Source organism: Propithecus coquereli, unplaced genomic scaffold (assembly GCF_000956105.1).
Source record: "Propithecus coquereli isolate 6110/MARCELLA unplaced genomic scaffold, Pcoq_1.0 Scaffold15, whole genome shotgun sequence".
NCBI lineage: Eukaryota > Metazoa > Chordata > Mammalia > Primates > Indriidae > Propithecus > Propithecus coquereli.
Genome location: NW_012139413.1, coordinates 4,045,165 through 4,071,107, shown reverse-complemented (window position 1 = coordinate 4,071,107; position 25,943 = coordinate 4,045,165). Strand labels below are relative to the sequence as shown.

Here is a 25,943-nt window from a genome sequence, read left to right as displayed (position 1 = left end):
TAGCAGGAACTACAGGCAAGTGCCACCAGGCCTCAGTAATTTTTTCTATTTTTTATAAAGACAGGGTCTCACTCTTGCTCAGGCTGGTCTTGAACTCCTGGCCTCAAGCAATCCTCCCACCTCTGCCTCCCAAAGTACTAGGATTACCAGTGTGAGCCACCACGCCTGGCCAAGCCCATAACTGGACAGACTTTTGGGGATGGAAAACAAATAACAATCAGTTTAGCGTGTCTTTGTCCAAAATTTGCAAACATCTACATGTATATGTTTGCACAAAATGTGTTTAGACATTACTACTTAAAGAACCCATGAAATAGGTTTAATTCTCCATTTATACCTACCCAATTCCTTTATTAAGTGTTCAAAGCAGACAAAGGAGTTTAACTGCATAGTACTTAGAACTTGGTTTCTGATTGCTGCCCATTTATCTATGAATTAATGATGCCATAAAGTCACTCCATTTAAGAAACCCAGAGAGCATCTAGGTTACATTTTTATGACTACATATTATCAACATGATATCATGAATAAAATACAACCTTTTAATTATTCAGGGCAATGCAGAATGACTAGGTCTTGAATCTCTGATCAGGGTCCCTGTAAATTACCAGTAGAGATGAACAAGATTTTTTAAAATCAATAATGATACCTCTGGATACAACAGAAGATTAAAGGCCAGTTTTGCAGACAGTCTGTTATTTTATTGCACAGATTTCACTTAAAGAACAAAATGCACCATCAGTGTTTGGAGAGTTTGGGGTCTCAGATACTGATATACCATCAGTGTTTACACCCGTAAAGCCAAATTCAACAGTACAATTTATGTTAAACAACATCACTTCAAGATGGCAAACAGAATGAAAATAGAGAGAGAAAGGGAAAAAAGCTTTAAAAATGTAAGTTGAAGCATAGGAAAATCTAGTATTAAAAACTATATCATACAAATCTGAAAATCAAAAATATTTTGTGGAATGTCTGTTAAAGTTATACTCACTGTTATCTATTGCATAATTGAAGTCTAGTTGGTACATTTCCTTCATACTGATGAATTGAGAATTTCAGGAAAACCATGGTTATAAAAATGATCTTGAAAAAGTATGTACAGATAAAATGTAAAATCACAAACTAAAAAATATCCCCACCCTTGCCCTCAACTTACAAAAGAGAAACTTTCCCATGGAGAGAAAGTTCCAAGGATTCCCCTCCCTCTCCCACCCCATGGGCCCAATTCTATCTTTTTGTATCTCCTGAAAGTAAATGACTCTGGAACTGAAGAGGAGGGAGGAAACAGAGAGGCATCTTTATGAGGCTCCCATTGTCATCTGTAACAGTTTGAAAAGTGTCTTTTATTTCTCTTCCCCACCCCCACCCAACTCAGCAATGTTTGCAAGACATTTGAAATTTAGAGAGAAACAAAATATATATACATAATCTTTTTAATAAACAACAAAGGAATGCCCAAGAAAAGAGCTAATAGTGGGCAGTGCCATGAGAAATATGTGAGGGCATTATATGAGCTAGAGATTTCTTTTAAGGCAACCAAAAGATGGGGGGAGGGAGTTAAGACTACGAAATGCCAGACAGGATGCTTTTCTAGACCTTTGGCTTTAGAGCCTGGCAGAGGAGTGGGCTTTCCCCCACTGTGGCAAGCAAACCTAGGGCCATAGGCCCAGTATCGACAGCACCTCCATGGGCAGCCTGGCCGCCCTCTTATACGTGGGCACTCTTGGCATGAGTTGGGGAGCTGGAGCCCGAAGAATAGTAGAAACGGTTTTCACCAAATGCCTGGGCATCCCCGGCGCAGCAGATGATGACACAGCCACCCACAAGGCACAGCACAGCACCAATCCAGCCTGCATACAGGGAGTAGCCAAAGCTCACGATGGTGGTCTCACGGTGGGCACACACAGGGAACCAGATGGTGGCCACGATGGCGCAGAGAGCTGTGGAGACACGGAGAGAGCCGTGACTGGCGTACCCACCACACACCAAGCCAGCGGGCAGGCCTGTTCTTTCCAGATACACACCCTTCTGGCTTCCAACCAGCTCCAAAAACTCTGATACACAGCTGTGCTCCCTCGGCAATCTGAACCTCCAGGTTGGCATTTATAGAACAAGCCAACTAAAACCTTGTGTCAAACTGCTGGGTCCTTATTTTTTTCAACAGGAGGCAGTGGACACAAAAGAACTCCAATGTAAAAACCTAGAAATAAATCGTTAAAGTCCAAAAATTCTTGTAGTTATAATTCTATAGTTATACTTACCTAACTGTATTATAATTATCTCTTTACATGTCTATTTCTCATTCCAGGCTCTGAGTTCCTTGAAGACAAGGGCCATGTCTTATATCTGCAAACTCAAGTTTTAGCTCGGTACCAGGCACCTAATATTTGTTTAATGTATGCTAATTGAATGACTGAATAACCTGCGCTATTCAGGGGTGAGAAACAGGGTGATGCCCACCTCAATTTTCCAATCTATTTTTTCAGTTTGGTCAATTTACATTACAAAAGCCTGAAGAAGCTCTGAAATTTCTCTTGCTGGGGTGAATACAGCTAGACTTCAGTGGAGTATCAGACAAAAGTATGAGTTTGTGCCATGCTTTTCACAACCACAAAATCCCAACACAAAATCCCAATGGGTAAAAGAATTCACCCATTCAAGTGTTTTGTGGTGATGATATTTGTTGTGAGGGATCAAAATGGTAGGACTTTATGATCCTGTACCAATCAGTCTAACCTTCAAATCGGTTTAGATTTTATAGAATAAGATAAGAAATAGCTTCTATATCATTTAGTTTTTCACCTCTTTATAAACAAAGTAACAAAACAAAGGCAGGCAGCAGCCTATAAAGACTTAAAAAATGTTTTTAAACCTCTAGACTAGCACTGCCAAATAGAGTAGCCACCGGCTACATGGGGCCATGGAACATATGTCATGAGGCTAATGAGATGAAGAACTGAATTTTTAATTTTAATTTTAATTTTAATGGCCACATGCGGCCAGTGCCTACTGTACTGAACAACACAGTTCTAGACAAGTAACTCCATAACCTCCTTTAAGTTGAGATGGCACATTAAAGTTGGCAGACATAAAAATAACAATGAGGGTTCCAATTGTTAACCACAAAAGCCATCAGTGAATTCAAAACAGGGCATTGTATTGCCAGTCTGGTGTTTGGGTACCACCTGGGGTACCCTTGTCATTTTCAACCCAGCAACTTTTTTCTGACTTCTATTCATACTGAGTGATTTTCTAACTTACTCTCTATACCCACAGAGAAGAAATATACTTTCTTTAACACAAGCACTCAAATCTAAACTGAAAAAAAGATTTGTCTTACCCATTTGAAAGACCTTTTAAACTATCTCATTGCATTTGTGTAGCTTGTAATATACGTTTTTGTTGACAGCAGACTAAGCCCAACCCCACAAGCTGAATATAGATATACACAAATAGATGTGATTCCTATCCTTAGAAGTATAGATCCCAAGGGGAAGTCAGAAGGAAGAGAGTAAATTTGGGGGCCTTTGAATTGCCCGGACTGGCTTTCTAATAGCCCAAATTCACTCCATTAATTGTGTAAAGATTATCTAAGAAGCTAAAATCTATCTATACGCTAACGGGTTCCTTTTTCTTAAAGAAGGAAGCACAATCATGCCAGCTTCTGTAATATTTTCATATGAGATACCATGAGAAGATGTATTAAATATTCTCCTTCTGTGAATAGAATGTTCAAGAAGACCAATATTTATCTGAGTCCTCCCTTTCCAGCCCAGGGTTTGGAAAACCTCAGATATAGGGGAAAGTCTTTTTCTTTCTCTTCCTCTGGCCACCGATTCCAATCAGGCAGTTGGGAGAACTGCTTGGCTATTATTATAGTCATACTTTCAACATGGCACAGAGAAAAAGGTACACCTTTTTCTCTATCAGGACAGATATCCTCTCCTAGAGTGTTTCAGCCAGAGAGAATTGCTAAAGATTCCCCACAGCGATACAGAATCTAGCCACACACCCCTACCTAGACTCCAAAAGTGGGCATTCGTTCTGCTATGGGCAAAACCAGCAACCTAGCAAAGGCTTCCAAGCACCAGGCTTGTTTAGAGGAAAAAGGAGAGGAGCGAAAAGCTGAATTCTATAGCAAAAAGAAATTTAATTCCCAAGCAACTAATTTGGTTCAATACAACCAATTTTTCCTATAAACAATCAACTGGTTTCAAAACAGCTCATTGTTCAAATTAAATTTTACATTTTCAACTCCTTTGTATTTACACATACAGCACATCCACACACACACATGCATGAAAGCATTCCTCGCCTCTAATGTAAACCTCACTTAACTTTCATATTTGGTTTAGATTTCATAGAGTAAGACAAGAAACTGCCTCTAAATTCATTTAATTTTTCCCCTTTTCCTAAGCAAATAATAAAACAAGGCTATCAGGCTCAATATCCCAAAAGTAACCGTCAATCTTGGTTTTGAGTGTTTTGAGGATTTTGTTAGATTTTATTCCAATATAATTAATTAGAAAAAGAAAAAATCAGAAAAATGTCTAAATATGTATCCAATGACTCTCACAGGGCTGAATGAGGGAATGGGTGGACAGATGGAAGGATGGAAGGATGGATGAGATGAAGTCTCATTTCAAGTCTACTTTCTACTTCATACACACTAAAACTGACTTCCAAAATCATAAAACCTTATTGTGACTTTAATGCACTGAAAGTCACAAGCTCATCATTTACCTCATTAAAGATCTCCCTCTTTCATAATTCATGCAAAATGAAGCAAATGAGTACCAGCGGCTCTTTACTTCCTAGGAGACAAATGATCCCTGGGTGGAATTCCTGTGGCTCTCAAAGATGAACCACATCAAAACCACTAAAAAATGACAGACTACCACACAACATGAAAGGAAATGAGAGGCTCACTGGAAACAGTGACCTTTGATTGAACTCAAAACGAAAAATGTTTAGAAACCAAAAAAGGAGAATTTACTCAAGTTCAGCAATGGTTTGAAGGGAGAAAGAGATATGTTTTGACTGGTAAAGTTAAAAATGCAAGTCAAATCATTACTTAACTTAAAAAATGTGAAATAGTAATAGAACTGGCAAGAATTTTTGGCTTTCTTAAAGACACAGAAAGCCTGCTACATTTATTTTTATTTGCAGATTCCCCCCAAAAAAGAGTTTCAAATGGTTCCCTTAGTTACTAGGGGAAAATAAAATGTTTTTCTGAAAAGTCATAGTTACCTTAAGTTAAAGAAAATTGAAGAACTATAAAGGGAATTTGGGTTATTTTATTTTTACCATAATCAGAATTTATTTTTAAATTAAGTTTCTAAAAACAAGACAGAGTAATTTTAGCACTCAGATTTTTCAGTCTCTTTCTCCTCTTTTACCTTCAGAAGATGTAGTAGTTAACTGCACAAGGGCAGGAGGAGGGGGATCTGCCATTTGTTTTTGGAAAACGGAAAGTAAAAATTAGGGTTATTCTTAGCTAAAAAGGAAAAGAAGAAAAGGGGAGAAAAGGGAGAAGAAAAATTCACCATGTAGACACAGATTCACCTGGACTTGGTCCTCTTGTAAGTAGGATTTCTTGTTCTTCAAAGCATAAAATTGTTTGTGTCTTTTGAGACCAAGTTTCAAATAATGTAATACAATGTGTTCTTTAATTGGTAGGATACACCCTTGATAAAAATTAACAATGATCTTGATGTGATCAAGCACAGAAAATATTTGGGAAGGTAATTTTATTTTATTTATTTTTTATTTTTATTTTTTAAGAAACAGGGGGTCTGGCTCTGTTGCCCAGCCTACAGTGCAATGGCACAATCATAGCTCACTGCAGCCTTGAACTCCAGGGCTCAAGGGATCCTCCCACCTCAGCCTCTCACGTAGGTGGGACTATAGGCATGTACCACCACACCTAGCTAATTTTTTATATTTTTTGTAGAGATGGAGATCTTACTATGTTGCCCAGACTAGTGTTGAACTCCTGGGCTCAAGTGATCCTCCTGCCTTGGCCTCCCAAAGTGCTGGGATTACAGGTGTGAGCCACCGCACCTGATTTAGAAGGCAATTTTAGAGCAATGAAATGGAAGTGTAGTTTTTAATCTCTTTAGAGATTAAATGACACGATAATATATGGAATTAAATGAAATGTGAGGAAGTTAAAATTGATACAGGTATGTTTGACTTTGGAGCTAACTACTGAGAGAGAGAGAAAAAGCAACAGACAGACAGGCAAGAGACAGAGAAAGACAAGATCACCAGACACTGACATTTCTTCCTTTCTCCAATGAACACATCTTTTTACAAGGCTTTGTCACTTTCCACTGAAAGGACTTTTAAAAGCACCATTTCCAGCACAGAGCAAAATTGAGATTTGCTTTAAAAAATCCGGGGACTGGAAGAAATGGAGACATGGAAAGATGAAGCATATAATCCATGACTGAATCGTTACAGAGAAGGAGTTTGGGTTAGGAGGCGGTTATTACACTATTCTGTCTAATTTTGTATAGGTTCGAAATTTCCCACAATAAGAACATTTTTAGGCTGGGCTTAGTGGCTCACTCCTGTAATCTTAGCACTCTGGGAGGCTGAGGCGGGAGGATCACTTGAGCTCAAGTGTTCAGGAGCAGCCTGAGAAAGAGCGAAACCCCATCTCTACCGAAAACATAAAAATTAGGTAGGCATCGTAGCATGTGCCTGTAGTTCCAGCTACTCGAGAGGCTGAGGCAGGAGAATGGCTTGAGCTCAGGAGTTTGAGGTTGCAGTGAGCTATGATGACACCATGGCACTCTAGCCTGGGCAACAGAGCAAGACCCTGTCTCGAAAAAAAAAAAAAAAATGTTTTAAGACCTCCTCCATCTAACATTTTACAATATATTGAACACTGTCTTCTACAATCAATACTATTATAACATATGACCTAAGTGGCAATTAATTTTAGCTTTTCACAAAGAAGCCAGTTAAGGCAACAAGTAACGAAATGTCTAATGAGCTGTTGGTTGGAGTCATATTTACTTGTTTTCTTATCATTTGAAACTAAAAAATGTTCAGTTTTTCTTTTTTTTAATTTTCCATTCTCTAAAATGTTGACTTAAGAAAACACAGCTACAATCATCAAATCAATGGAATATTTGAGTACATTATTTTCCTGGCCTGATTTCAACATTTTTCCCTTTATTTCTATTCCATGCATCATTATCATTTTTTTCCCTATAGCCTTTTTAAAAAGCAGCCTTGTCGTTATTTGTTAATCTTTTTTAATCATGGAATTTAGACACAGGAGGAACTCATAAAGCATTTAGTGCCTCCAATTTTACTGATGAAGTCATTTCTAGCCACAATCATACTAACATGCCACATCCTTTCCACTGTCCATATGCAGTTTTATTTAGATTAAGGACTTGTTTGTATAAAACTAATGAGTTCAGAGGAGGAGTTTTCTAACTGTGCTCTTAAAGCCCTGGGATTACAGGCATCCTACTGGGAAGCATCCAAGGGCTCCTTTTCCCTGTAGGACTTCGGATTCTGAGTGTGTGACAAGTTCAGTGTGGCCTGCATTTGTACCTACCCTGTGATTTACTGCAATTTCACTATTAACCCAGACGTTCCAAGATAAAATAACTTTTTCCCACAAATAAGGAAGAAGAGAAGATGAAAGTATTCCACTTAGGAAGTACACGTCCTCACGTTCTATTCTCTACCACAATCCCTAAAAATACCCAGATAAAGTATTTTCTAGCTTGTAGTAAGGTGAGAATGAGACTGAATCAGAGCTAAGATTCAAGATTTTCAGTAGGGTAACTTAATGTAGCCTTTCATAAAGGAATAAGCAAAAACTCTAACTATCGATCCCCACACTCTGGTTTCTATAAAGTAAACAAAGGAAATATTTCCATTAGGCCAGGATAAAAGTGGTATTTCCAAAAAAAGGTTATTGTCTTTCCTCACCAGTTTCATGTATGAAGATGACTCTGCAGAAATCATGATTAGAAGAATATCCATTGCCCTCTGGGTTAGGTCACTATTTCCTCTAATCAACAATAGTAATAATAATAGCAACCATTTATTGAGCATTTACTATGTGCCAGATATCATGCTAAATAATTTGCATACATCATTTCACCGATCTTACCAACCTGTGAAATAGGTATTATCGTTCCCATTTTGTAAAAAGGATCAAGACATTAAGTAACTGCCCCAGTTCACACAGCTAGAAAGTAGTAGATTCTAGATTCAGTACAGTTGGGTCTGACTCCAACTGATAAGATAAAACAATTCGGGGCACAGGCACCTCCTGCCTTGGCAGGGACCCTTGAAAGGCCACGCACAGAGCAGCTTAGCCTCAGATCCACCCAGATCTGAGAAGCCTGCTGCTCCTGGTGCTACTCATCTGGCTTAAGAAGCCAGCAGCATCAGGCTCCTTTTTCTTCCCCCACAGCAGGAACCAAATCCTCACACCATTAAACTTAGACTGCTGAGAAGATAAAGTTGTACGACAGACAATTTTTTTAAGCTTTCAGAAAAATAATTACAGGTTTTCAGGATCAGGAAAAACCAAGGTTAATTAATAGTGTTCACAGTTTTCATACGAAGACTAGCTATAACACTGTCCAGTTCCCAGGCCCCCGAGCCCCAGGGGTGCCTCATCCCCTTTAGTCAGCAGCCGCACCTCAGCTGGAGCCCTGTTCGGTGACCCTGGGACCCAGCACAGGCCCACACTGGCTTGTCCCCAGAGAGTGGCAGAAACTGGTCCACAGAAACACAAAGGGAGCCTTCACTCTCTCTCTCTTTCTCTCTCTCTCTTCCTCCTCCCCTCCACTGCCAACAGGGGAAAACAAGGCACTCGGGGCTCCATGGTGAGAGAACCTAGAGGAGATCACAGGTGCCACACTTGAGACAATGAGCTTTACATTTCCACAGTCAAAACAACAGCCAACCGCTGAGAAACAAATGCAGACAGAAGCAAAGAGGAGGCAGACGATATTGGAAATGCAAAGCTGTCCAAGGGCCATGAGGGGCCCCTAATCCCATCCAAATGGTGAGGGGCCAGAGAGGTGCAGCCTCCTTGGTGGGGTCGGATCACTTGATGCCCAGTTTCCCCCATGATTTCCCTCCAGGCAGGCAAATAGGGACTGAGGGACTCACACCCACCACCTGGCCCCAGCTCACCTTCCTCATCTATGATTCTATCTACACCAACCCACTTTTAAAAAATAAAGAAAAACTAATTCAGCTAGGAAATCTCAAACCACTGGTTGCTTTTTTTATTTACATACAGGGTCTCTCTGTTGCCCAGGCTGGAGTGCAAGTGGCACTGGAGTGGCAGGATCATAGATCACTGTAGGCTCAAACTCAAACTCCTGGACTCAGATGATCTTCCCTCCTCAGCCTCCGACGTAGCTGGGACCATGCCCAGCTGGTTTGTTAATTTTAGTAGAGATAGAGTCTGGCTATGTTGCCCAGGCTGGTCTCAAACTCCTGGCCTCAATCGATCCTCCCGTTTGACCTCCTAAAGTGCTGAAAATACAGGCATGAGCCACCAAGCCCAGCCTGCTTTATTTTTTTTTTTCATAACACTGGTTATTCAACTAAACAATTCAGTTGTTTTTAGGCGTTTCTTTTTAAAAACCAATTCATCTACATGTTTGTTTTTGTGCCTCTATTTTCCACTGGGTTTGTTTGTTTGTTTTAATATATTCTTTTACTTGTGGAAACTGTGACTCTCACATGGAAGATCAGAATTTCTAAAGATGAGCACCTAACACAACAGACCCATCCTTTGGCTCTACCATCCTCAGAGACCAAGAGAGCCTTCAGGGGCTTCTGTGAGAATGTGAGGAAAGTAACAAAAAACAGCAAGTGTCTGGGATGAGAAGGGTTCACGTGGATTCTGCAAACCCAGTTGACTTTTAGAGCTTTGGCCTTCCCGTTGGAAAGGGAATTGAACACAAAGATCTGACCACCGAAAAGCCCACACGAGTGAGTTAGATAAAGCACAGGACACTGATTACGTGTCTCATGTGTGGCTCTGGCACACAAATTCTTTGTGGCTGGAATCAAAATTTCCATGCCCAGATTCTTCTTTGGGAATTACAGTGGTCTTTTCATTCCTGTAACACACACACACACACACACACACACACACACACACACATCCTCCCCCTGAATTATCCATGGCTTCACAAACCCCTGCAAACCTCCATCCCTCTGCAATCCTGGGAAATGGCACCCCACCTCTCATGTCCCCTCACCTCATGGGTGTCACCGTGTGGGAGAGGGCTCCAGGTGGGAGGTGACCATCACTAAGTGGCATTGACCCACACAGGCCCCTTCCACTTCCCCCTCAAGCACATGATCTGATGTGCCAATTTGGGGATGTGAATTCCTTGTCTCAGGAGAATGTGATTTCATGTCTAACCCATTTCCAACTCAGTTTCCTCTCACTGATATCTGTACTTTGCAACAAGAGCAGCTGTTCTTATAATTCATATCCTCTATTAGGATTTAGAGTGTGCTGATAGAATTAGCATCCAAGAAAAAAAAAATGGAGAGAAATGAAATCCCTAAAGAGATTCCATAGGTTGTTAAATCGAGCCCTGTTGTGTGCAGGTGTAATCAGCAAAACCGAACGAGCACATGCCATTTCCTTGGCCTGTACTGTCCTTCCTGCAATCCATGACCTGACCACCTACTCTTCAAGTCACAGGCTCTTCTCTGGGTTCCTCTGCTCCGGAAACTCATTGGAAATTCATCCAGTCTAGGTCAGGTGCCTTCCTATTGTGTGCACAGCCCATGTATCTTTGTTAGATGAGCACACACCACACTCTACCGAAATGTCCAGGTTCACTCAGAGCAGACACTGCCTTTCCCCAGTAACCTCAGCGTCTACCACAGAGCCTGACCCATGTGCTCAGGGAACGCTTGCTCAATAAAAGATGGAATCCTTACCTGGTGATCTACCACCCTCAACACCTTACTCTTCTCTCACCCTCCTCTTTCTCTATTCTTTCTTTATATATTAATTGAGATTCTCAATCTTGGCCGCACATGAGCATCACCTGGGCAGCTTTCAAAAAATATCTTTGCTTGGCCTGATCCCCAGAAAATTCTGATTCACTTGATTTGCTGTGGGAGCTGGGCATAGGTGTGCTAAAAGGAATTCCACTGTGAAGCCTGAGTAGAGAGCCACCACGTAGCTCTCTTCTGTCCTTCTGGTCTTTCCCTTAGGTATTTCCTGCCCTTAAAATATTTTTATTTTTCTTTTTAAACTAATTTTCATGTTCAGTGACCCCCACCCACCCCCCACACCAAACATTACTAATCCCTCCGTGTGAACTGCCAGTGAAATACAAAGGAGTATGGATTGTGGGGGTCCCTTCCCCAGTGGACTCAGTCCATTTCCTTTCACATGTCTCTTGAACTCGAAGAAGCAGCAACCGACCACAGATTTGAGATCCATCGGGTTCACTCAGAGGTGTGGTGCCATAAAGCTGTCTTACCCAGCAGAATGAGCATAACACCAGCCAGCTGGGCTCGCCTGTACTTGGCCACACCAGGCTCCTGGCCCATTCGGATGCAGGGGAGAACGGTCAGCAGCAGCAAGATGGCCGGCAGCCCCAGCACTGAGGCGGCAATCATCAGGGCTCGGCAAGCCTGCACGTAGCCTGGGAACAAGAGAGCAGACAGGATGGGGTTAAACCGTGGGTCCTCTCAGTTCCTCAGCCCTGCCTCATGGGAGTTCAGCACCACCTCCCTTCCTCCCTCTTGCCCCATCTCAGGACTTAGAACGTGTCATCCAAGATCACTAAGCACTTTCAACTTTTGAAGCAACTCAGCAAGAAGAAACGGGGTTGGAGAGACTAAATGGGGATCCCTAGTTTAGACCCACTTGGCCAAGCCTCCAGGACAGAGGGGCCAGGAGCCCATTTGTATTATTATACCACCTTGGGAACATTCAAATGAAAACTCAAATCTTCCAATGTCTTCTGTGATGGAGTGTGTTTGTTCCGGTCTGCTATTGATATGCCCTACCGGTGTGAACTTGGGCAAGTTACCTAACTGCTATGTCTTACTTTCCTCATCTACAGAGTAAAAATAATAACAGCACCTACATGTCTCTAATAGAATTCTACTCAAGATTAAATCAGTTGTTTCATGCAGTGCTGAAAACAGTGCCTATAGTAAATACTCGAAAAAAAGATGAGTTATTATTATCGGTGTTAATAGTCTGTGTCTGTGCAGTACTTTTATCTCCAAGTGTACTGGGTGATTTTGTCCTAACTGTGTGCTTTTAATTCACATTGGGTATGAATCATGTATGGCCCTAACTTAGACTAAGCCAAGACTCAGGCTTCCTCTCTTTGCTATCTCCCTAGAGGCTGCTGTCCTCAGAGATCTTGCCCCCTGTAGAGGGTTGGGCTCCTCTCCTGCCTCACCCACGCAGCCCTGGGAATGCCTCCCCAGCTGCCCATCGTCATTGCTTAACAGACATCTCTCCAGCCCTGAGGACTCCTGGAAGGCAGATACCTGCCTGGGTATTCAGGGCTGGATCATGGAAACAAACAATTACGAATGAAGGAGTAGTGAATTGCATAATAAAAGAGTGCAGCAAAACTAACTGAACTTTATACTGTCAAGTAAAATGCCAAGTAATGGACTTCATTAAGAAACAGAATACAATATGTGCAATACTTATATAGAATAAGTCTGACAAGATGCTAGAATTTCACAGACTGAAATTTATTGGCTCCCTTTTAAATTTAATGTTTCTCATTAAAACACGCTCCCCCTCTTAAAGAAAAAAAAGGTTGCATTTATTACTCTCCCTTTCTGGCTCAGAGGGTGAGGCAGAGTTAGTGGCAAAGCCAAAAACTTAGCCCCAACTTCTTCCTCACACACCAGGACCCTGACTTGTGCACAAAGACTTAACTTCAACATTGTCTTTTAGCAAGGTATGTTTTGCCACAACTCAGACTTCACAAGGGTCCTCTCCCAACCACTGCCCATCTCAGGTCCTTCAGAATTAAGGATGATCGATCAATTAAGTATCTGCTAACTTGAAGACCCCCAGAGAGGAGCCACAGGAAGTCTGAAGCTCAGCCCCTGACCCAGCCCTGTGCTCTCCCAGCTTGTAGGAGAGCCAGTGTCCACACAAAGGAGGCAGTCAACTAGCAACAGAGCCTGTCCACGTGCTACAGTGCCAAGGCCATATCTGCAAATCAAAAGATGGAGACTGAGGATTGTTCCTGCCCCCACCCAAAATATGAGGGACAAGAGAGTAGGAAATTAGGCCCCCCCTAAAATGCACTCCCTTCTGAGGGATGGTCATTGTTCTCTGAAAACAAACCACTTGGCACTGGATGCTCAGTAAACTTAACTTCAGGGGAAAGAAGCAAAGAGTAACTTTATGCTTCAGTCAAAGGTCCCTACAAATACTATGCCCAGCTTTTTTTTTTTTTTTTTTTTGAGACAGAGTCTTACTTTGTTGCCGGGGCTAGAGTGCCATGGAGTCAGCCTAGCTCACAGCAACCTCAAACTCCTGAGCTCAAGCGATCCTTCTGCCTCAGCCTCCCGAGTATCTGGGACTACAGGCATGCGCCACCATGCCCGGCTAATATTTTTATATATATATTTTTAATTGTCCAGATCATTTCTTTCTATTTTTTAGTAGAGACAGGGGTCTCACTCTTGCTCAGGCTGGTCTCGAACTCCTGACCTTGAGCGATCCACCCGCCTCGGCCTCCCAGAGTGCTAGGATTTATAGGCGTGAGCCACCGCGCCCAGCCCATGCCCAGCTTTCAACAAAATATTATAGCTACCATTTATGGAGCATGCACTACATCAAAAAAGGTTGGCATTTCTTATTTAATCCTCAAATAATTGAGAAAGGTAGGTAGTTGGTTTGATTTTAATTTTTAAAACAAGACAACTGGGGATCATTGAGGTTAGTGATTTGTCCCAAATCGTCCAGCTTGTGAGCCCTAGATCCCGGAGTCTGACCCACGTCTACCAACCCAGCATTAATTGAAACTGGGTCCAGATGTGAGTCCCCACATCTCTGTCCTTCTGAAAGTCCAAAGTGAAGGAAAAGATAGTGTAGGGCAAGTCTGATAAGCACTGTGTGCACCTACTGTGTGCCAGAGGCGACGCTGGTTCCACAAGAGGATGCAATGAGAATAATAGAACACCGTCTATATATGTGAGGAATTTAAAACGTAGTGGGAGACCTTGACTGAGGAACAGTGAACAAAAAGCAAGATGAAACGTGCCCTGATGGGGATAAGAAACAAGTACTAGAGCAGCAAGGAGGATAGGGATTCATTCCCACTGCAAGGACTGTGAAATAGGGGTCTGAAAGGGCGAGCAGAGTCTCTGGTGAAGGAAAGATCCTTCTGGGAGAAGGCCCAAAGTGGAGGGCTCCCAGACTGGCAGCTTCGGGGCCAGGTTCTCCCCATCTTCAGGAAACCGGGGCATGCTCTTAAATGCGCACAACTCACAAAGACCAGGACGACAGAAGGCAACCTTGTAGGAGCCAGGGCAGGGATAAGCCTTCTGGGCAGGACAGATTCCCAGCAGAAAACCCGAGGGGGTGCCCGCAACCTTGCCATTTGCCCAACTGGCCTCTGGTTTAAATCTGAATCAAAACTGCAGGTGAAAATGTGGCCCCCAGCCCGCGTTGGGAAAGGAGAAGGTCTGTCAGTTCTTCCCTCCTCCCCGCAGTCTGAGACACAGCTGGGGGATGGGTGAGCGACCCTCAGCGCGCTGCGTCTCCCCAGTGGTCTGCCTGCTCTTTCTTCCTAATCCATCCCGAGTGGCGCGGAGCCAGAGACAGACGTCCCTGCAGCTCCGCGGTTGGACGGCCCCCCGCAGCAGGCGGGGGATGGGTGGTGCGGGGCAGGGGGCTGTAGGAAAGCTAAGACAGACCCTAGAACGTGTGGGAACCAACTCTCAGGTTCGGTAAACTGGGCAGCCCAGAGACGCCCTTGGAAGTGAATCGTTCAGCTACCGGTAGCGCAGAGCTAGGAGGGCCCTAACCTGGGCAGGGCGCCTCGGCCATCCCACTAGGACTGGGAACCTGAGCCTGAGTCTGTTCCAATCTCCCGAAAGTTTGCGTTTCACTCTTCTTCTCACCTCTGCGGATGGAATGTAACGGGAAAGCAAGGCCCCGCGGGAGGGGGAGGCCGGGCAGGGCAGTGAAGTACTTCTGGTCAGTTGAGGGGGGAGGGGGAGGTGGTAATTAACATGGACTGTGTTCCTACTAAGTGTCTATGTCTCAGTTCATTAAATTCTCAAGACGACTTGGCTAGTGTTACCACTGGCCAAATTACCACTATTATCTCAAACTTCAGATAAGAAAACCGAGGCTGAGAAAGGTTAAGTTCAGGGCCGCCTAGTTCTTCTACACCAAGTTGGGACTGGGTCTGTCAAAACCATGCCCAAAGGACTTCGAGCCCCCAAAATGTTTCTACGACCGCCGTCTAACCCAGCCGACACGGGTGTAGGAGTAGCCTCTTGCAAGGTCGGGGTCCTTACCCGGCAGAATGAGGATGTCCACCAGAGGCTTGCAGTGGTACAGCCCCGTGGCCATGACGCAGTCAGCCCACAGCCCCTTGGAGCCCAGTTCATCCAGCTTGCGGCAGGTGGGGATGGTGTAGCCGCAAGTCACCACCCAGTCATTGGTGGATGTGGTCACGATGATGCCAATCCAGCCCACGAAGCTGGTGACGAAGCCCACCACCTGCAGGCACGTGGCCACCATGGTGGCCGCCAGGACGTCCCCGCGCCTCGTCCCTCACGGCTGTGCCCCGGCCCTGGGCTGGACAGCGCCTGCCCTGGTACCTCTCGCGAGCCGCTGGCGGGCGACGGCCCGAGGCGGGGCAGTCGAGGTGGAGGCAGCGAGCTCAGCTGAGGCCGAGCGGCGGGCGCAGGGCGAGGACAGCGGCGGGCGCACGGCGCGACAGCCGGGACAGCAACGCTGCTGGGCAGCGCACCCCCGCCCCCTCTTTAAACCGCGCAGCCCCGGCCGGCGGGCGCCAATCGGCGACAGCCCCGGATCGGGCCGGCCAATCGCGGGGCGGGGTCCGAAGTGGAGCGTGGAAGGGAGCGCACTGAAGGGAGGGGGCCAGCTGGCCGCGCCGCCAGGAGGGTGGCGCACAGGCGGTGCCGGAGAGTAAAACAATTCGATGCAGGTCCAAGAAATGCAGAGCGCAGAGGGCGCGTGTCAGGCGCGAGTTCTGTTCTGCTGCGCTTTGCTTCTCTCCTTGCTGCCCCGCTCTCATCTCGGTTTCGCTCCATCCCTCCTCATCTTCTCCCCGCTCGCTCTCCCCCGGCTGCGGCCGCGAGCACTCGCAAGGGCTCCCGGCGCAGGTCCCCGCGGCCCAGGACTGGCGGGCTGATAACTGCCCTGAGGGACGTGAGCTACTCAGCATACCATAGTTACTAGTAGAAAGAAAACGAGGCTTTCCCGCGGTGGAAAATCGTCAGAGGCACATAGGCATAGTACGGGTGACAACAATAGCAACTCGCATTTGTGGAGCTGTGTTACGTATTATGCAGATGTATTTAATTCTCATAACCTTTGTGGCAGGAACAGTCGTCAGTTACACGTATTAGACATAGAGGAACAGCATGAGAGAGGTTAAGTTAGTTACCCAAGTTCACACAGCTAGGAAGGGGTGGACTCCGTGGGCCCTTCTCATCCCCTCACTAACCATTCCTGGGAACATGTCCTTATTATCGGTTTCTCAGGATTCCTAAAGGGCTCATGTGTCCCATTTCTGACATATTAAAAGCTAGACTGCGACTGCTTTGGCTCACTGTAAATAAGTTGGTATCTGTATCCCACTGAGAAAACTGCCTAGCGCACAGTGGGTGCTGAATGCAAGCCATCATCACCACCATCAACAGCTTCAAGCCACCTTCTCATGCATACAAATAGGCCTGTTATCTGCACCTGTTTATCTGGCAGTGAAGTCCTTCTTGGGCTGCATTTACATTAAACAGTTTTAACTCCCTTTGAAACATTTGGCTTATCTTATTATATACCTCTAAATCCTCACCAATCATGAGATTCAAAGGTGTGAAGAATTTCAGCTAGAACACAAAAACTTCCTGCCTCAGCATTCTAAAATCTAAGATGTGGAGCATAAGTCATATGTATGCTGTCGGTGCAAGTCACCATGTCTTCTAGGGAAGTCTGGCCTTGAGGAGATAGTTACATTTCCCTGAAGATCCCAAAGAAATCAAGTGTACAAACAGAAATGCTTTAGTAATACATCGCAGAGTGTCAAGTACAAAGGCCACCTAACCACCCCGGACGCTTAGTGATTAAGAAAGAACACAGACCAGGCTGCCCAAGTTCAAATCCCGGCTCTAGCACTAACTAGCTGTGGGAGTAAGTTACTTCATCTTTCTTGGCCTCCTTTTCTCATTTGTAAATTGGGGATAAAAGTGGTACCTACCTAATAGGTTTCTTGTTGATTCTGTGAGTTAATAACATACAGAGCTTAAAGTAATGTCTGCTACAAAGTAAGTGTTCAAAAAACCCAGGCTACTACTATCATAATATGACTCTTCAGAACTCTTGCTTTGCATTCTTATATATTCATCCTATATTCATATAAGTTTGATTTATGGAAACTATTTTATAGGAATATGTTCCTTTTTTGAGTGAGCTATTGTGTTTCTGGGACATTTTGTCAGAGTCTATTGACCGAATGTTTTCAGCTATTTATTTTTGTTTGTTTGTTTTTAGACGGAGTCTCACTCTGTTGCCCGGAGTAGAGTGCCTTGGCGTCAGCCTAGCTCACAGCAACCTCAAACTCCTGGGCTCAAGCAATCCTATTGCCTCAGCCTGTAGCTGGGACTACAGGCATGAGCCACCATGCCCGGCTAATTTTTTCTATTTTTGGTAGAGACGGGGTCTCGCTCTTGCTCAGGCTTATCTTGAACTCCTGAGCTCAAGCAATCCTCCCACCTTAGCCTCCCAGAGTGCTAGGATTACAGGCGTGAGCCACCGTGCCCCGGCCCCTAGCTATTTCTTTATAACATAAAAAAAGTAGCTTTTGTACTAAGTACAACATAAAATACAAAACCCAAGCAACATCAACTCATTGCAAAAGCAGTTATGAAATCTGCACTTATGATTCTATTAGCATTTGACAGTCTATCCATGAAAATTCAACCAATCAGAATTCAACAATGCCCAGATCAACCACAGGTCACACACAGAAGTGCTTGTAAAGCCAGATTTCAGAACTCAGGCATTAAATGGTAAAAAGAGTTGCCAAGTTAAGATTGCTGTCTTGGAATGGAACCTCCCAGCTTCACATTCTGTCTTTACCACTTACCTGTCCTTACCCTACAAGACTCTCAGGATCTTCATCTGCAAAGTGAGAATAGTAAATGCTCCCTTAGGAGGATTGTGAAGATTCAGTGAGGTCATTTATATAAAGTGCTCAGCACAGTGCCTGGCAGTGAAGGGCATTTATTAATGTTAGCTACTGTTAGTGTTAGTTATAGGCAACATAGATCAGTTGGAAACATAAGTTGCCTTTGATAGAGATGAAAGATAAATAATTAGGTTATTATTATTATCATCTCATGAGAGAAATCGTAAGTTCACTACCTAATTGATCCCAGCATAGATGTACAAAAGGCCACCCAAGGGAGGCCAGCAAAGGTGTAACCTGTTTGAATAAATTAGCTGTAAGTAAAGAGAGGACCTGTCCATTCGAGAGGAAGTCAGACAGCCCTGGAAGCAGAGAGAACTGGGAGCCAAGAGGCAGACGAAGACGATGAGAAGCCTTCACTGCCCAAGGAGACAGTCTCATGGCCCACAGACTCAGGGGATGCAGTGCCATTGACAAGGCTCTCTGTAGAGTGGGGAAGTCCCTCAAGCTATCTTAGCTGAGACTTTTGCTAAAATCGTCCACATTCCTTGGCTGTGACTCTACTTCCCAAGCCCTCTTTGTGATTAGGATCTGACTTCCCATGTAGCATAACTCAATAAACTGATATTCTAGGTCTCCCAGAGTCCCAGGTAAACTTTTAGTTGTGAGAGCCAGTCTCTCAATCCAGTCACCCCTAGATAGGTACCAACTGTGGGTCCCCAGACCATCTAGACAAAGGCTTTCTCAGTTAATTTTCTCTCAGAAAACTCTGCCATGCCATCTCTTCACACATCTACAGTGTATAACAGATCTAGAAAGTTACAGCTAAGAGCTGACTTCAGGTCTTCCAACCCTAAGTCCAATATTCTTTCCATTATGAAAAATGTGAGAAGAATCATATTCTCTATGGCTTAAGCATAAGTTCCTTTATTTTATTCTTATTCGAAGGTATTTGAATGGGGGATTAGAGGGCCAGTCAAGGCCCTAAAACCCAGACATGTACTCAACAAATAAAAAGGTCTGGTTAACTGTTCTTTTACTATTCAATTATTATTTATTTGTTTTAGATCTCAGGTCTCTCTCTGTTGCCCAGGCTTGAGTGCAGTGGCAGCGCAATCACAGCTCACTGTAACCTCAAGCTCCTGGGCTCAAGCCATCCTCCCACCTCAGCCTCCCAAATAACTGAAATTACAGGCATGCACTGCCGTGCTTGGCTAATTTTTTTTTTTTTTTAAGAGATGGATCTCAATACGTTGCCCAGGCTGGTCTAGAACTCCTAACCTCAAGCAATCCTCTTGCCTCGCGTTGTTCTACTATTTATGCCTAAAAATAGTCAATCAAACTAAAGTGCTATTCAGTCAGAGTGCAAATGCATGCTGCAAGGCAAACGTGTTTGCTGGCAAGCATCAAAAGCCCACACTGAGAGCAAAGCTCGAGCCAAAGGAGTGGGCTCTCAGCGACTACTAGTGGTTGTCTTTTATCATTGCATTGCTGGTAAAAAAAAATTTCTGTGTAAAGGGGGCTGTGACTTCTACAGAAACATGATCAAACTCAACTTCACATATTCCAAATGAGTGATAACTAGACTCACCTGGCATGTGCATTCCTCTGTGAAGGCATTCTTCATATATTAAAAACAGATACATCTCTTTAGGAAACCAAACATGAAAACACAGGACATACATGAAATTACTTAGGTGAGATCATTCATTTAAAAATCAAGTACTTTTACTAGGATCTCTTTTTAAAGGATAAATTCCTCTGGTGGATTCTAAATATTTTATAATATGAAAAGTCCAAATACACACATTTTTAGAAATATTGTAGTACAAATTCATAGTGTAAACAAGTGTATCAAGCATAGGCTTAAGAGTTTGAGGTTGCAGTGAGCTATGATGACGCCACTGCGCTCTAGCCTGAGCAACAGAGAGAGACCATGTCTCAAAAAAAAAAAAAAGTCTCGAGAAAATGAAATACCCTGTAAGTTTAGGTGTTTTTTTCTATTTTATTCATCACTGAAACCTGAGAGTGTGACACAGTGCCTGGCACACATGAAGGCACTCAATATATCTGTTGAATGAAACTGATTAAAGGGCTAAGAGAGAGAGAGAGAGAGAGAGAGAATGAATTTGAAAGCCTCCAAGTTTCGCTAGAATAAGATCTGAAGACACCACGCAGAAGAAATTAGAAGATGAGGATTAGAGCTGGTCTAAGGAGTGGGTAAGAGGCAGAGGACAGCCCTTTGTAGTCTCAGGTACCCACCTGCTGTCCCTCATTAGGTGAAGCCTTCTCCAATAGAAGGGATGTGTACTGCTCAGGTGTCAAGCAGAGAAGTCTCTAATTACCAAATACACTGGCCTCGATCAATATACCTCCATCTTTACAATTCGCTTCCACCTAGAACTTCAAATTCAGCTCCTAGGGAAAAAATTGTCTTTTCAAAATCCCATTTCTCCTCCTTCAGAGTGCAATTATATTAATAATATTAATACCATTCCTTCAGAAGCCATTTTATTCCAAATTTCCCTACCTTCACCTTGTAGATAAAGCAAAATAATGAAAAGACTTTACCTGGAGTTGTTGGTTTGAATCGTTTCAGCATGTTTTCTCTCTTCTGTCTTCAAACAGATAATTCTATGTACACACTTCTCACCAGAAGTTTCAGACTACATTAAATGACATCATGTCTAACTCAACCTATAAGATCATACTTTCTGAAGAATAGTAAAAGTCCTTATTTTAGCCAAAACTGGAGATCACATTTTCCAAAAATATAATAGTAATGAAAAATGATGTAAGTACTGAAGGGAAAAATAAAATAATCTAACTAAAAAGCCAAATTATTAAATTCTCTATCTTAGAAATTAAGAGCAAGTGTTTCCATGTAGCTATGTATTACGTGGAAATACAGAGGAATTTGTCCAGCTTTAAGTCTTTTACTGAAACATATGAATTATAAAATGATCAAAACAATCATGTATTCTCTTGTTATTCATTCACTACATAAAACTCATAAATTTCATAAATAAAAAATCATAAATTATGTTGTCAATATTATACTGTTCCATTTTTTTAAATGTCTAGAAGATAAGTCTATGTCTCTATCATGCCAATTGTATTCTTTCTCTTTTTGTTTGTTTCTGACATAAATAGAGGTTCTATTTTACTAAATTATCCTGAACGGGAACAGTCTTGGGAACCAAGATCCAAGGGAGTCATCAGAGCAGGGTAGTTAAGGGTCCTGGGTTGGGATCCTGGCTCCATCAACTTATTAGTTGTATGATCTTGGGCAAGTTATTTAATGTTTTTGTTTTGTAATTGTGTTTAGTAACTAATATTCTATTTCCTGCCAGTAAAATGGTATTAACAATAGTAACAATTTCATAATAGCTGTGATAATTAAATGTGTTGCTATATGTAAAATGCTTGAAGTGGTGTCTAACACATAGTGAGTACTCAGTAACTGTTACCTTCTATACCAGTTATTGGTATATTAATCATTTTGTTGTAAGCCTATTGGTAAACACAATCATAACCTTCGTATGACACAGCAGTGAAATTCAAAGTGTTTCGTAATGTGGTAGCACATGAATAAGAATTTGAAAAGAAAGCAAATGTCATCTCTCCACCAACTATGGGATAAGGACTTTTTGACAGTTAAGATATTAATAATTCTAGCCACGCCTCTCTCTTTGCCATTAAGATTTAACAACTACATACAATTTCTTTTTATAATAATTCCACTAATGATATTTTTGCAGAAATTAGCTTGGCCACTGGAGGGCTCTCACAGTCTCCCATTAAAGCTTAGACAAAAGTAACGATAAAAATAACTTCACAGACACACAAAGGATGAAAATTACAAAATACCAATACCAATACCACTGACATACCCATTTTCAAAAATAATTTAGCACTATATAGCAAAAGGATTTAAAATGTGTATATTCTTTGACCCAGCTTCTAAAAATTCATTTAAGAAAATTATGAAGTATTCAATTAAGTTTTTGATTTACATTTCAACTAAGTGTTTAGTTAAGAAGTAAATGATATGTTACAAAATGTGAATTTCAAAATACAAATTGCTAAATTTTATTTCAAAATATCTGTACAGTTGAAGACTAGTTTTTTAAATATACATAAATATATTTGGAAAATATACACTGAACTGTTAACAAGCAGTTCCTCTGGGTAGGGAGATTGAGGGGTTTTCCTCTCTTGTTCATTATGCATTTGCCAATTGTCTATAATGAACATGACCTGCTTTGATAATAAGAAAAAATGTTTTTAATATTTAAATTTAAATATTGAAGTATTTTAAATATTCATTATTATATAAGGGTCTGTAAAGAGTACAGGAGTATCTCAGAGATACTGTGGATTCTGTTCCAGACCACCACAACAAAGCAAATATCACAATAAGGCAAGTCACACAAATTTTTTTGTTTCCCAGTGCATGTAAAAGTTATGTTTATTCTATACCGTAGTCTACTAAGTGTGCAATAGCAGGGTGTCTAAAGAATGTATGTACCTTAATTTAAAAATACTTTATTGCTAAAAAGGCTAACAATTATCTGAGCCTTCAGCGAGTCATAATCTTTTTGTTGGTGGATAGTCTTTGCCTCGATGTCAGAGCTGCTGACTGATCAGGGTGATGGTTGTTGAAGGTCAGAGCGGCTGCAGCAATTTCTTGAAGTAAGACAACACTGAGGTTGGCCACATTAACTGACGCTTCATTTTCATGAAAGATTTCTCCGTAGCACACCATACTATTTGATAGCATTTTACCGACAGTAGAATTTCTTTCAAAATTAGAGTCAATCCTCTCAAACTCTGCCTATGCTTTATCAACTAAGTATATAGAATATTCTAAATCCTTTGTTGTCATTTCAATAATGTTCACAGCATCTTCACAAGGAGTAGATTCCATCTCAAGAAACCACTTTCTTTGCTCGTCCATAAGAAGCAACCCTTCATTAGTTCAAGTTTTATCCTGAGATTGCAGCAATTCAGTTACATCGTCAGGCTCCACTTCTAATTCTAGCTTCTTGCTAGTTCCACCACATCTGCAGTGACTTCCTCCACAGAAGGCTTGAACCCCTCAAAGCCATCCATTAGGGTTGGACTCAACCTCTTCCAAACTCCTGTTAATGTTGGTATTTTGACCTCCCATGAATCATAAATGTTCTTAATGGCATCTAAAATGACAAATCCTTTCCAGAAGGTTTTTGATTTACTTTGCCCAGATTCATCAGAGAAATCACTATCTACGGCAGCTATCATCTTATGAAATGTATTTTTTAAATAATAAGACTTGAAATTCAAAATTACTCTGACTCGTGAGCTGCAAAATGGATAATGTATTAGCAGACATGAAAACAACATTAATCTCCTTGTACATCTCCATTAGAACTCTTGGGTGACCAGGGACATTGTCAATGAGCAGTAATATTTTGAAAGGAATCTTTTTTTCTGAGCAATAGGTCTCAACCGTGGGCTTAAAACAGTCAGTAAATCATGCCATAAACAGATGTGCTGTTATCTAGGCTTTGTTATTCCATTTATAGAGCACAGGCATAGTAGATTTAGCATAATTCTTAAGGGTCCTGGGATTTTTGGAATGGTAAATGAGTACTGGCTTCAATTTAAAGTCATCAGTTGCATTAGCCCCTAATAAAAGAGTCAGCCTGTCCTTTGCAGATTTGAAGCCAGGCATTGACTTCTCTCTAACTATAAAGGTCCTAGATGGCATCTTCTTTTAATAGAAGGCTGTTTCATCTACATTGAAAATCTGTTGTTTAGTGTAGTCGCCTTCATCAATGATCTTAGCTAGATCTTCTGGATAACTTGCTGCTTCACCTTGCACTTTCACGTTATGGAGATGGCTTCTTTCCTTAACCCTCATGAATCAACCTCTGCTAGCTTCAGACTTTGCTTCTGCAGCTTCCTCGCCTCTCTCAGCCTTCGTAGAATTGAAGAGAGTTAAGGCCTTACTCTTGATTAGGCTTTGGCTAAAGAGAATATTGTGGCTGGTTTCATCTTATATCCAGACCAGTGAAACTTTCTCCATATCAGCAATAAGGCTGTTTTGTTTTCTTATCATTCATGTGTTCACTGGAATAGTACTTTTAATTTCCTTCAAGAACTTTTCCTTTGCATTCACAACTGAGCTAACTATTCTGTCTCAGGGAAGAGGGAGGCCTGAGGAGAGAGAGAGGAGAACAACTGGTCGGTTGGAGCAGTCAGAACACATACAACATTTATCAACTAAGATCCCCATCTTATATGGGTGTGGTTTGTGGCATCCCAAAACAATCACAAGAGTCACATCAAAGATCACTCATCACAGATCACCATAATAGATATAATAATAATAATAAGTTTGAAATACTGTGAGAATTAACACAATGTAACATGGTGACATGAAGTGAGCACATGCTATTGGATAAATGGCCCCAATAGACTTGCCTGGTACAGACTGCCATAAGCCATCAATTTGTAAAAAATGCAACATCTGCAAAGCACAATAAAGCAAAATGTGACAAAACGAGATATGCCTGTACTCATGTCCCTATATACTATGTGACCATCTCGATGGTGTGTCACTACCTCACTGGCAGTCCTCTTCACCATTGGATGCAGTTAAAACCCATTAGGATACAAGATCACACAATCGCACAAGATGACACTATCCTGTCAGCAACGCTTCCCCTCCACTGTGTAGACGCCCATCCCAAGCAATGTCCAGACCAGTCATACTGAACTCCGTGGCAGTTCCTCACTGAGGATCACCACACTTTCTCATTCTCTGTGTTTATATCTGCCCTTCATTCTGTAGGAAGTGGCTTTCTCCAAATAGCTAATTCCCACTTATTCAAAAGTGTAATTTAGCCCAAGAACCTCCTATGTCAGGACTTTCCTGCCTCTTCCTATGGAGTTGTGAAGAGTTCCCATAGCACCTTGTGCATGCTTTTACCAAAACATAAATCATCCATATTATAGTTTTTAGTTTAAAATTGACTGTGTGAATTGTTTTCTCAGTAAGTATAATAGTGCATTCATTACTAGCCTCCAGCCTGCCTTCACGTGGCTTCTTCTGTCTAGAATGCTTCCCAACATAGCCACAGCTTTGCCTACTTCCCCCAGATTCGCATCTTTCAAAGCTCTGTTCAGGTGTCAGCTTGAGCAGGAACATTCCCCAGCCTCCAGGTTTACAGGTAGGTGTACACCTCATGTTCCCTTATCTCTCTGTATAGACCTCTCCTATTGAACTTTGTCACACTGGTTTGAAATTATCTGGCCCAGTGTCTGGAAGTTCCTCAAAAGCAGAAGCTGCATCTGACTCATTCCTGTAACATCGATCTAGCAGTGTCAGTAAGGGAAAATAGTCCCCTGCTATCTGAGCTAAGCACCTTCCCTTAAAGCTTTCCAAATGAAAGTTCTAGCTTTAATGTATAAAACTCCGTGGTATCAACCAAGATATCCTGGAGGGGGCATTCTGTCCTGTCCTGCTGTAAGCAGCCTCTAAGATGAGCCCCA

The 25,943-nt window shown here is 42.3% G+C and overlaps 1 protein-coding gene across 2 annotated transcripts; it reads right to left on the bottom strand.

Annotated features, from left to right (window-relative positions):
- Positions 1-1,339: 1,339 nt before the first annotated feature.
- Positions 1,340-15,928, bottom strand: CLDN11 (claudin 11). 2 transcript variants are annotated; one of them, XM_012640225.1, is made up of 3 exons: positions 13,165-13,188; positions 11,514-11,678; positions 1,340-1,943 (listed from the first exon to the last, which is right to left on the bottom strand). In XM_012640225.1, exons 2-3 carry the CDS (start codon positions 11,650-11,652, stop codon positions 1,711-1,713), a joined length of 372 nt encoding a protein of 123 aa, XP_012495679.1. In that variant the 5' UTR covers positions 11,653-11,678; positions 13,165-13,188; the 3' UTR covers positions 1,340-1,710. The 2 variants fall into 2 exon arrangements, with proteins under 2 accessions (XP_012495679.1, XP_012495678.1); XM_012640224.1 differs by lacking the exon at positions 13,165-13,188 and adding an exon at positions 15,547-15,928 and having other exon boundaries at positions 1,711-1,943.
- Positions 15,929-25,943: the final 10,015 nt, after the last annotated feature.

Bases quoted from the DNA above. Each gene is read 5' to 3' on its own strand.
- CLDN11 (XM_012640224.1), bottom strand. From the start codon at position 15,772: ATGGTGGCCACGTGCCTGCAGGTGGTGGGCTTCGTCACCAGCTTCGTG. The intron at 11,679-15,546 runs GTAAGGACCCCG...TCTTGTTCCCAG, and splicing joins GGACATCCTCATTCTGCCGG to GCTACGTGCAGGCTTGCCGA. The intron at 1,944-11,513 runs GTAAGACAGCTT...GTGTCTCCACAG, and splicing joins TGTTATGCTCATTCTGCTGG to CTCTCTGCGCCATCGTGGCC.